At 38.7% G+C, this 13,405-nt stretch overlaps 1 protein-coding gene across 1 annotated transcript in view; it reads left to right on the forward strand.

The window, feature by feature from the left end:
* Positions 1–13,405, forward strand: part of FSHR (follicle stimulating hormone receptor) — a 189,535-nt gene that overhangs the window by 150,396 nt on the left and 25,734 nt on the right. The window contains exons 5-6 of the mRNA XM_045369349.3: positions 11,534–11,605; positions 13,117–13,194. Of these exons, the coding sequence (XP_045225284.2) occupies positions 11,534–11,605; positions 13,117–13,194 (150 nt within the window). The remainder of the gene's footprint in view (positions 1–11,533; positions 11,606–13,116; positions 13,195–13,405) is intronic.

The raw sequence follows: 13,405 nt of genomic DNA on the forward strand, positions 1-13,405 counted from the left end.
ACATATGTAACAAACCTGCATGTTGTGCACATGTACCCTAGAACTTAAAGTATAATAATAAAAAAAAAGAAAGAAATTATACTGAGGAAGAAGGCCCAGGGACACTGAGCTTACTGAGCATCTACTAGATGGCAGACTCTGAACTAAGCATTCTGTTCACACAAGTTACCTTCCAATCTTCTAAAACAGTGAGGGATGCATTTTTTCCAATCTACAGATGAGGTCTTTGAAACTCAGAGATTACAGAGTTGATAGAATTGGGAACTGAAAGCAGGAATGTCAGATTCCAACCCAGTTAATCCTGCATTCCAACACAGCACAGCTAGAGAGATGTAGAATGTGGATGAAGCCAACGTCAGTGTGCCCAGTGCTCAGAGCACAATATTGACACCTTATTAATATGTTTGCCACTTGGAATTTGTGATCATCTTCTTGGGCTAAGTTGAAGTGTACCTAAGAAATAGCTTTCTAAATAATTAATATTAGAAATGAGTTGTGGGAAGGGTATGCAAACTGTTTAAAATATTAACTCTTTTGCAACTCCCTTATGTAATTTAAAAGGAATTGCTTGCCACAAATTGGTACTTTGATTAAAGTTATTCTAACATCAGCAACCAAGAAGGTCTCAAAAGGTTGCTGCTTGGCAACTCTGTTAGCTGTGAATCTCACCTAAAGATATCTTTAGGTTTTAAAAGTTCTTATACAGCCAATGCAGTATGTTGGAAGCAACATCACCAAGAGGCAGGGGAGCCAGAGTGCCTGGGTTCAGGTTCCATCTGTTCTACTTTCTACCAGACAAGCTATAATAATTTGACCTCTCCAAGCCTCAGTTTTCTTATCTATAAAATAGAGCTTATAATAGTACCTTCTTCATAGGGTTATGGGCAGGATTAAATGACTTTAATACAGGTAAGACATGTACAATGGTGTCTAGCTTGTAGCAATGAAATAGGTTAGTATTAACCATTATTATTTCTGGCTCAGATCTAGAGATTTTGAGCAGGTCAGTTACTCTCTCTGAGCCTTGCCTCTCTTGTCAGTAAAATGGTAATCATAAGTATGCTCACCTTAGAAGCCTACTGTAAAGTCAAATGAGATCATATGAAATACCTTTGTCAGGTATGTGCTACACAAATAATAAGGCAAGTTTATTTTCAAGTCTTTTTTTCTTAGGAGAAAAATCTGGGTCAGATTTGTGACCTCTAGGAGTGTGGTTCCTTTTCAGTTAGCAGCGTTCTGGTCTATTGCCACTTTAGCCAGCCTCTCACTCAGTCCAAATTCAGACACTGGTCACTGTGTTCCCCAAGCTGGAGGGGGCAGCTATGAAACTTTCTGCATGATCTTTTTAAAGTTCCTCTTTCAACCTAAGTGAAGGAGCAAGCAGCCCCCACCCTTTCCATGGTACAGGAATAGGAAAGGAAAAATCTACAGCTTTCTCCAGAAACCCTTCTCACAAAGTCTCTCCCCGAATTTAACTCTCCACACTGTCCAATGTGCATGAGAGGTTAAGAATTGTGTAAATGGTTTCCAGAAACCTGGAATGTGACATTTCTTCTACCGTTGTGTCTCAGGGAAAACTCCAACTATGACATTGGCTACACTGAGCTCTGCCTTAGCCACAGAGGTACCCTATAGCTTGCTCCAAATTAAAAGCACAAACAACATCAATAGTGACAGCTACATGGTAGCCCATCACAAACTTTCATTTATTTATTTTTTTACATTCAAGTCAGGCCTATTTTCTCAAAGATTTCTCCTAGGTTTAGTTCCCTTTTGACTTAGTTTGCCATGATTCTTGTTACCGTAATCTGGTTATATGTAGAAGTTAATTGTTGGACTAGGGGTAGGAAACTGACCTTGTGACTGATACCATTTACAACCCTAGCGTAGTTATACAGAGTCCCTTGCTTTACCTCCCCTAGTTATAATCTAAGAGGTCCATCCTAAAATGTGCAAACTTGCTGGTGGAGAGTAAACCAAAGTTCACTGGACATAGTCTGCCCTTTTACCAATACAGTTCTGATTTTGTGTATTGTGAACTTTCTGATATATATCATGGTAGAAGAATGGAGTGTGCTGACTGATGGAACACTCTTCCTAAGAGAGAGTTTACCAACCATGTCCTAATAGAATAGCCTTTTTAAAGAATTAGTCTACAGTAAAAGAAGTTGGCATGAATGCTTTAGCTTTTAGCAGAGCTTCCAAGGTTGAACTAGGAAACACCAAACTCATGATATACTATATAATGAAGTGGGAGTCCAAAGTCACTATGTCTGGGGAAAGCAAGCATACTATTTCCTTCTCTTGGAAATTTATAATAAATAATATAATGGTGAAGTCTCTGAGAATCCTGCAGGAAAGAAGCTGCTTAATTAACGTTATTAACTTATTAACCCAGAATTCCCCAAACGTATTTGAGCATTGTAGCATTTCATCCATAAACAAAGTGTTTGTACTTCTGGAAATACCGTTTCTAGAGAAATGCTCAGTTTCTAAGTTGGAAGGCATCGTAGAGGTTACGGAGGCCAAGGCCTTCCTAAACCTTTCAATACAGTTACTTGGACATAGTAACTCTATGGTTGCATAGATAGGGAACCACATGCTTATCAGTACAATCAATTTCTTCTTGGGCAACTCTCATAATGAATTAGAATCTGTCTTTAAGGTAAGACAACAATAAGCACCCACATATTACATTAAGAAAGATCTAAATTCAGCCTCTAGCTCTGCTTCTCCTTATGTGGCTTTGAGAAAGCTACTGGACTTCTGTCAGCTGAGCATCCTCAACTCTAATATGAGGATGGTAACGGTACCTGTCTCCTAAGGTAATGGAGAGGAATACATTAAATAATCAATAGTAAGTGCTTGGTGCGGTACCTGGTACATAGGAAGTATTCAATAAATGTTGACCATTATTATTATGAATCCCATATCTACTTTCCAGAACAGAACAGCACATATCTATTACCATTTCCACCCATTTCCACCTGGCAGCTCTTCAGAATCACAGGCTTCTCTTCCCAAGCAAAGTATCCTATGCACTGGACAGTACGATCTTGACTCCTCACCCCATCAGTGAACAAACACACAAACAAAGCATATGTCTCCAAATAAGTTTATTGATAAAGTAGATACACATATGACTGCAGTCTTGTGTGCATTACCATACACAAAAATATTTTAAAGAATGAAATCAAGATGAATAATATGCTTCGACATTTTCATCTTCTCTTATATACCATTTCACATAGCACAAAAGCCTGTTGTGCTCTCACTAAATATAATAACAATATTTTAGAGAAAGAAATTTCATGGGATGTGCTTCATTATTGTTTTAATCCTTAGTTTTAGAGGTCATTGTAATATTAGATTTTAACAGCTGTCAAAGCTGAGAACAAAACTTCACTAAAATAGGTAGATCCAATGGAAGAACAGCTCTATACATATACTCGCTGAGTCATCAAACGTAGTGTTTATACCCCTTTTATGCAAATACTTTTGTAAAATTCAGCTAGTATATTTTTTCCCTAACGTCAGTCAGATGTTCTGGCTGTCGTTAGGGAAAAAATACACTAACTGAATTTTACTAGTACCTGGAAACTACCTGGAAACTGTTGAATTTTTTATATTTTTAATGAAAGCATTCAAAACTCCATGAAAAACAAACTGGTTAGAAAATTGCATTTCCTTATGTTTAAAATATATACTATGAGAGTTCTCATACATAATGGCATTCATCACTTTCAGCAACAAACTAACAATTTCCACACATTTTTCCCAATGCTTTATCCATAGCACAGATTTTTTTTTCGAACCCTATTGCCTTCCTCCTCATTAATATATCACCTTTCACTTAACAAGACAAATCAAGTGTGTCTAATTAGAAAATATCTGCTTTGTACCATTATTTCTGACAGCCATTTGTCATAGAAAAACTCAACAAATTTAGATCACTTGTCTTTTTGTAAAAAAAAAAAAAAAAAAAAAAAATGTGTAAGTCATCTTTAATTTATCAACTCTGGGTAGTAATTTTCGTTAACTTCAACAAACCTCTAAGTGATAGTATGATCCTGATCAGAAAAGCCAGGAGCCAGAGGCTAAACAGAGTGAGACAGGTAAAAAGGTTGATCCAGGTAGGTTTATCAGAAGAAAGCAGAAGGCAATTAGAGAACAAGGGCAGGAGGAATCTGGGAAAGTCCACTGTGGCTTCCATGTTTTCAGCAGAGCTCAAGGAGTCTCAGGTAGAAGGTAACAGACCAGCCCACTCAAGTGTCATGTAGGTCCCCCAGGGACTCAGATAAGGAAACAGCATTTCGGCACCCAAGAGAACTAGGGAGATATAAGACATGACCCAGTTCCTAGTGGATGGAGGAAATCAGAGTCTCAGATATGGCGACTGGAATATAAGGCTGGAGCATGACCACAGCAGTAACAGTTCCTGGACGTGGGGCTAAGTTTTCCTACAAGGTAAATCTTATTTCCCTGTGTAAAATATAAGAGATCTGAGCCCTGGGGACTTCAACAAACCCCTAAGGCTACACCTCTTAAAAAATGGTAAGGCCAGGAGAACTTGAAACCAGACCATCTGGCACCAGAGCTATAATCTTTGAAGCTATGCTATATGCCCTGCTCAAAAACAGAGGCTGATTGCAAATGTAGGATGCTAGGTCAGAACAGAATCTGTAGCCAAGCCGATAGGACTGACCTCTAGGAAATGTTACCCTTGAGCTCCTTAAATTTCCCCTGATTACTACGGAGTTTGGTTTCCATGGAGACTGAGACAAAGAGTTCCAGTTAAATATGAGAATTAAATAGTTCTAGTTTTGAAAACACGAGATTGAAAAGGCACGAAACCAGGCTCTCCTACTATCTCACATAATTTCTTAAACAAAATCATTTTATAGAGAGAAACTGAGACTCTAAAAAGATAAGTGAACTGTTTGGTATTATCCAGTAGCCAGGGAGACCACTGGAACCCAGGGTCTCTAAACCTTACATTGAAGACTTTTTTCATACACCTTCTTACATGCTCTGCCATGTAACTCCACGATTCTGTGATGCTATACCTAGCCCGATGTTTATTTAATGATTCAGAAAGCATATGTTACCATCTTTTATTATGTTGTATATAGACATACAAATTCCCAGTTAAGAAGGATCTGTAATTAATAGAAATATCAGTATTAGCTAGCCTCGTAAAGTAGGGAGTCTTCATATACAGTTGATCCTCATTATTTGCAGATTCTGTATTTGCTAATTAATCTACTGCTAAAATGTATTTGCAACCCAAAATCAATACTTGAAACACTTTTGCATTATTCTTGGACATGTGCTTGTGCAGAAAGACAAAAATTTCAGTGTCTTGACATAGGTTCCCAACTGAGGTTGAACGACTTCGCATCCTGCCGCCTTGTTTCAGCTGTCATGCTGAAAAGCAGGTGTCCTTTGCATGGTCTATCTAGGGCCTTTTATCTCCATGTTTGTTCTTTTTGTTGGTGATGTCATTGTTTAAAATGGCCTCGATGTGTAGTGCTGAAGTGCTGTCTAGGGTTCCTAACTTCAAGAAGGCTGTGATGTGCCGAAAATATATGTGTTAGATAAGCTTCCTTCAGACACAAGTTATATACTCCAGAACATGAGTTGTGTTAATGAATCAACAAGTATTAAATAAGGTGTCTTTGAATAGAAACACACATAAAACCAGGTTGTATATTGATCAAGCCACGACAAAAATTTTGCCACCAAAGGCTCATAGGAATCGAACCCTGAATTTCCCATGAGGCCAGTGATTCACTAATTCCGTGTTTGAGGTGACTTTTAGAACATACTGCTGTGGATAATGAGAATCAACTGTATATAATTAAGCTCAGCCCACTCTTTCTAGTCTTATCCATCATTGCCGTAACTTCTCTCAGAATGGTCAGGAGGAAGGAGTCAACTTCAACTCTATGAAACAGACTTTAAAAATGTAATTAAAAATGTAAAAGAATAAAAGAATCAAATGGCTTAAAAGCAAACAAATCCTGTATCATAGGAAACCAATTAGTAGGTAGAGAAAAGAGTTCACTTCAAACCCTCAGCCTTGGTTACTGGGAAATGTGCTTTGGCAAAAAGGATAAACTGGACATGCAACTGGCAGCATCCTCTCCCTTAATCAAATTTGCCTGAAGCATCTCAATGATCTATTCAAGCCATAGCATGAACTCTGTGGCTGAACTTAAGTCCTAGACTAAGAGAGAGCTGTTTCACACAGTCTCAGAATTGATCATTCCATGCCATGGTAGATTTGGTATGGAACAGAGGTTAAAAAAAAAAAAAAAAAAAAACATGTATTCTTGGTTGACATATGTGATAAGACAGAATGTCTTGTCCTTTTTCCTGGCTTACTTTTCTTACTCCAGTAGTTTAAGTATTCATCTCCACAGTTGGTTCTCAACCACCATCAGTTTGGTCTGATTACTGCTGTGAAGTCCTGAGGTGATGGGCTGGTGAAAACATGGGCCACCTCTGCTCAGGGAACCCTCAAGTATTCTTGCTTCCCCTTGCAACTTCATAAAGTGGCTTCTAATGCTTGCCCATCAAGCCCATGGCTTATTTACCATGCTTTTTTACCTAGCTTTAAATTTTCTGGAATCCTGCCTCCTCCCTGCCTTTTAATTTTATTTTTCTCTGCTTCCCATCCTTTCATCCACCTTGTGTCGTCTGGATATGCACAGTTGCTACTCTTAGTTTAGGCCAAAAGGCTCTGTACTTTCTAAGACACCTGACTTTTTTCCTCTTCCTATAAGCAGTTCTTGGATACTCCAGCCCATATTGTTCCTCCAGCCCCTTCTCTGAACTCATAAGGCATTCACAATCAGTAGCATACAGTTTGCCACTAGACCATTCTGAGTGTTTCACCTGTGCTAGTCTTAACGCACTCACAAACTCCCTGAAACCAGCACATTGTCTCTGGCTTCCTCCTTGGATAAAATAGAGATTTTATTGGAAGGATGGCACACAGTCCAGTGCAACACAAGCAAACACAGACCCTGTTAACTCAAGAAAAAATAAGAGCCCATCAACACTACTGAAGCTTAATAAAAGCATTAATGATGTTTAGGACAACGAGCCTCAGAGTCTCAGGGTCACCTGTTTATGAAAGGCAAGCATATTATCCTATGGCACAATAGGTGAGAATGGTTCCCAGCAATTACAGGACCCCACTAAGTTTATCCTGATGGGAGAGAAGCTCACTTTAATTATTACAACCTAAAGATTCAGGACAATCAGACATGAAAGACACTAACACCAGCTTAGAATGTAAAACCGACTGTAGAGAGGGAAAACTCTGAGTCAGTTACGTTTCCTTAAAAGACCCACTGGCAGAACTTAAATTCACTGACATTTTACCCTCAGGCCTTTAACTGTTTTTTGAAGATAAACCACGGTTGAGTGAATCAAAATAATTTTGCAGCAAACAGTCATTTGACAAAAGCAAACCCATTGAGACATACAGTTCCTAGCTGATTACCCACTTCCAGCCTCCATCAGACATGAATTTATTGATCAGAGGAGAAAAATGAATTGAAAACTAAGTGTTCATCCGAACTCCATTTCCTGTATTATCTTGGGGTTATAGAGAGTCTCAGCTACAGAATTATCACCAATAATCCATCTCACTTGATGGTCACTAGATCTTTTTAAGTGCCTTAAACTCAGCACTACTGGAATAATTTTAGTCATTTTTTGCAGTGTGTTTTCTTTCCTATAAAGACCAAAGATCTCAATGTGCATCTACAGATATCTATAGATATTCCATAAGTACAGTGGCTACGGAAGCTCATGCAATTGATGTTAAATGATGCACTTGTAACTTTATTATTGAGCAATCATGAATTCTTCATTCTTTCAATTATATGAAACTTATTCATTCACTAAGAGAGATGAGGAAGTTGCTACCCATATAACGTTGAATGAGTAAGCTGTAATAAACATAGGCAGTGAATAATTCCTTGTGAGTTCATCTCTTGACAACACATAGCATATTACCTGGCATAAAGAGCTTGGCAAACACTGAGCACATTATATGCGTCAACTACTGTGCCAACATTGGGTTTTCAGGAAAACCATGAATCTTGCCCTCATATGATTCACAATCTGGTTGAAGAGGCAGACATTGGATAAATAACACAAAATAATATATGGCTCAGAGTTTTGAGGAGTGCTAAAACAGATGCAGTCATATTGAGAATAAATCAGGAGCCCTAATTTAGATTAGAATATATGGAGCTCCTCTCTGAAGAAATGACATGTGTAACTAAACTCTGAAGGGTGAGTTGAAGTTGGCCAGGTGAAGAATGGATGGTTAGCCTTCTAGAGAAAGTACATGCAAATATCTGGAGAAAGGAAAGAACTTAATATAGTTGAGGAACTGAGAGGAAGCCACAGGGGCTAAAACACACTGGAGAAATCGCATAATATAAAGGTGCAAGAGTAGGCAGTAAGGAGTATAAATTTTACTCTAAGTTTTATGGGAAAGAACTAAAGCCTTAACAGCAAAGGAGTAAAACAATCTGATTTACATTTTTGAAAAGAATGCCCAGAGCCCTCTATGGAGAATGCATTGGAAAAGAAGAGGAGGATAATATTGCAGACATTCAGAGGGTCTTTTGGGAATGGTGTCAGTGGAGATGGACAAAACTGCAGAGAGCCAAGACATATTTTGGAAATGGAATCTAAGAGGACTTTGAGATGGGCTGGATATCGGAACGTGAGAAAGAAGAAGCCAAGCCAACTTTAACTGTCAAATTAAAATTGATGGATGGCAATTCTATCTATGGAGAATAATTGCGAAGAAGCCATTTGGTGGAGATGATAATGGGGGGAACAAGTTTAGTTGGCTATGTCAATGAGACATTCAGGAGGATATGCAAAGTAAGCTTTAATTAGCAATAGACTAGCGAGGTCAGAGAGCAAGTATGAATCTAGGAGTCACAATATTGATACTACTTAAAATCACAGGAAGCAAGATCTATGTAGTGAGACTATAGAGAAGATAAACAAAAGGCCCAGACTACAAATAGAGGAAAAGGAATCAACAAAGAATGCTAAAAAGGAGTAATAGGAGAAGGAGCAGAAACAAAAGAGTGCAAAATGACAGAAACCAATAGAAAAGAGTCTGGAAAAAAATACTAAATGATCCAGAGAGGCTAATAAAGTGACTGTTTAAAGTTTAAAGTGTTTGTTACATTTGGTAGTTAGTGAGTTTGTAGACTTTGGCATGACGATCACAGTTTCAGTTACGAGTTGGGATGAAAATAGATTGGAGCAGGTTGAAGATCAATGGGATATGAGAAAATGAAGACAGCCTGTGCAGACAACTCTTTCTAGAAGCTTTGCTGTGAAAGAAGAAAGAGAAATAGGGAGTTAGGCTAAGTGAAAGAAGCCAGACCCAAAAGTTGCACTCTAGATGATTCCACTGATAGAGACAGAGCAAGAGGGTAAATAGAAAGCTCCACCAATTGTCTCCCGTGCAAAGACACCAAATTAACAGCTCTCTACACAGGAAAAAAAAAAAAAAAAAAAAAAAAAAAAACCTTCATGAGAACTAAAAATAAAGTGAGCACTCACAGTACCTGGTTTTAACTTCCTATCACTGAAAGAGGCACTGAAGATAGAAAAGACAGTCCTGAATCACTGACACCACCCCTCCCCACTGCCCGGGCAGTGGCTGTGTGGTGTGGACAGCATCTTTGGGCTGTAGTGGGGGACATCGTAGATGATTCCATTGAAGTAACATTTTGGAAAAGGCAAAATTATAGAAACAGAAAACTGATCGGTGGTTGCCAGGGATATGAAGTAGATGAAGAGATGAACTACAAAGGGGAAATACAAGGGAATTTAGAAAGTGGTGGCACTATTCTATGTCTGTATTGAGCTCATGGTTACAGAGCTATATATATTTGTCTTACTCTCATGGACCTCTACACTGAAAAAGAGTTTATTTTTCTGTATATAATTTTTCAGCACATTAACAACACAACAAATCCTTCAGAAAAGAACCTCTTTTCCTGGATAAAAAGCAGAAGGAGACCAACTCAAGGTCTGTTGAAGTAATTAAAAGAATTGCCCAAGACAGCTTCTATGTGGACATTAGGGAATCAAGAGAGGAAAAAAGAAAAAACAAATCTGAGAACCATCACTGAGAACCCACAGACTGCATTCACTTCCTCTCTAAATACAGAGGCAGAGAACAAGGCACCAAATCTTCTTGAGTCATAAACCCAAAAGGACATATGGCCCTTCACAATGATGAATATATCAATGAGGGTTCTTTAGGTTGCATGCAACTATCACCACCTTCAGCTTAAGTCACATACGGAAAAGGGAAATGGGAGTAGAGAGGTAGTATAAGGATTTCAGGTAACTCACAGGAGTGAGGGAAATGACAAAGAACAATGTGTCCAATAATTCGTGTGTGCCTCTAAAAACCCTCACCATTCTTGTGGCAGCCAGTTCCACCCAAATTTCATCCAACTTCATTCAAGTGCAACTGGATGACACCCAGCCTATCTTTGTAGACCTCTCACTTCCTACTCTGGGGCTTCTCGGGCACCACTGTGAGAGATGCCCATCAGGAACTCACTGGGTGCTTACAAATGTGCAAGCCATAAGTGAGGAATTAACACCATAGGATCACCTTTCACCAATAGGAAATAGGAATTCTATGGACACATCCTTCCCTCACTACTCTCCCTCACTCAGATCAACAGTTCTGAGGTCCATTTTTTAAACATCCTAAATCAAGTCCTTGGGATTAGGAACTAATCACCAGTAGCGGTAGTATTGCTTAGCTTCACCTCCTTCCAGTTTCACTCCCTGTCCTGAATGCTCTGAAAACATGCTATCAACTATATTACCAATAGCTAGCCTTCTTCTCAGGTTCTGCTTCCTGGGGAAGCCAGGCCAATACAGCCAGACCTTGGGAAGGATCCAGGGTAGGTCTGAAATTTTCAGCTGTAGAAATTTAATACCACCTCTTAAGGATAATGACAGCAGAAGCTCTAACCAATCTCTAACCACTTCCCAGGAGAGAGTCTGATTGGCCCAACTTAGGTCACATGCATACCCTGGGGTCATAGGGCATGGAATCTCATGCTGTAATCCCAAGAGAATCACTTTGAGTGGAGAAGGGAGTTTTCCAACAAGTAGGATGAAATAAGGGAAAATTTAAGAAATGTTGTTACTAGTTGGAAGTTGCTTTAGGGTCAGATTAACTTATCAATCTTTACTTTTTTTTAATGTATACTGTGGCATCCTAATCCTCTTGTGACTGAAGTGTAAGTTTCTTTTCTCTAAGGAATCAACAGCTTTTAAGACCCTGGAATGAACCTTAAAATAGAAAACATGAGCATAATTCAGGTATATATGGGCTTTTCTCATAGGTTTTTTCTGATGGTTCAAAATTGATATTTTTATTCTGGAAAGTTCATGCTCTAACAAGTTGTTAGAGACATTCATTTTCACTAACTCTCATTTTGTTTCTCTCTAGGTTAATATCCAACACAGGTATTAAGCACCTTCCAGATGTTCACAAGATTCATTCTTTCCAAAAGGTTTTACTGTAAGTTTTTTCCTTGAGCGACTACCAACTGTTTACTCAGTATCTGTCTTGCCCAACGGCCATCTGGGTCTTTAATATGCATTGTGTCGTCTACAACCTCCAAAGGCATTGCTCTGAGTTAGCAAAGATAGGGAGGCCAGAAGTGAGGTCTTTGATTTTACCTGCAGGCCAGTCAATATCAGTTTGGAGGAAATTGACAGACCCCTCAATAAGAGTATTGTTCACAAAACCAGCATATAGCAAAATCAAAAAGTTGCTCATTTTTTCACTATTTGGTGCTTTAATTACTGCCCTCCACACACATACACAACACCCCCTCTATGCCAGCATCCTATCCTCTCCTTTCTAGAATTTCTATGCTGCCCTGGGCACAAAGAAACTATCTAACACATTCACATTAAAGAGTTAATGACAGGTTGTGTTTGCCTTTTCCCAAGGTATTTGTATTTTGAAAAAGAAAGAGGAAAGGTAGCATATAATGGCAATTATTTCCAATAGTGAAATTGTAAGAATAGGGACCGATCCAAAAGGAAGAGATGTGGAAGGGGTGTAAGGAGTTAGGAGAGAGGAAGGAGCTAAGCAGGGAGGGAGAAGAGAAAGAAGAAAATATGAAAATCTTTCAGAATTTCTCAAATTGTTCCAAGCTGTTCACTACATTACTTCTACAGCTGTTACTTCCATATTTACTTCTACATGTTAGATCAGACCTAACAGGGAAGATTGATGGGGGAAATAAGGAATACAAACAGAAAATGAGACTTTCCTCATCTTTCATTCAGAAAAATAAAAATCAATGATAAAACCATTCGGAGACCCAAGGAAAATAGTCAGAAGGAAACTAGTTGTAAGAAGGGGGTTGACATGAGGAGAAGGCCCAACTAAGATAACCAAAGAAGTTAGAGAGGAGGTGAAAGGTCAACTTAAGTGTTGTTACATTAAGGTGAAATTATTTAAGAAAACCTTCAGAAGAAAAAAGTGGGCCACACACAGTGGCCAATGGCTATAATCCAGCACTGTGGGAAGCCAAGGCAGACGGATCACTTAAGCACAAGGGTTTGAGACAAGCTTGGGTAACATGGTGAAACCCTGACTTTATGAAAAAATACAAAAATCAGCTAGGCATGGTGGTGCACACCTGTAGTCCCAGCTATTCCGGAGGCTGAGGTGGCAGGATCACTTGAGCCTGGGAGGTTGAGGCTACAGTGAGTTGTGATGGCACCACTGCACTCCAGCCTGGGTGACAGAGCAAGAGACCCTGTCTCAAATAAAAAAGAAAGAAAAAAAAAGACTGAATGTCTGCAATTCCATTTGTAAGAACATACTAAAGATAAATTAGAGACAATTTTTTCTCCCAACTTTGAGCTGATGAGCTGACCATCTTCTTAACAACAACTAATTATATTAATACATTGCCTCAGCTAAAGACCACATCATGCCAGTTAAACTAAATGTTGGAAGGTTACATGAGTAGAGCTGATGTATATATCTTATTTGTCTGTACTTTCTTCTAGAGATATTCAAGATAACATAAACATCCACACAATTGAAAGAAATTCTTTCGTGGGGCTGAGTTTTGAAAGTGTGATTCTGTAAGTAAGGGGAAAAAAAATCCAACAGAGTAACATTTAATTTTTCATTTAGTGATCTCTTTCTCATAATTGGATGCTCCTTTTGTGTTTGGGTAACTTTGGCATTTCTCCACTTAAATCACTCTCCGGTTCTGCGTTTTTCTCTCGTCTTTACATTTCAGAATCACAATGTGGAGTCATGTTAATAATTTATGACTCTGTGGTGTGATTC

The sequence above is a fragment of the Macaca fascicularis genome, chromosome 13 (assembly GCF_037993035.2).
Source record: "Macaca fascicularis isolate 582-1 chromosome 13, T2T-MFA8v1.1".
NCBI classification, from domain to species: domain Eukaryota; kingdom Metazoa; phylum Chordata; class Mammalia; order Primates; family Cercopithecidae; genus Macaca; species Macaca fascicularis.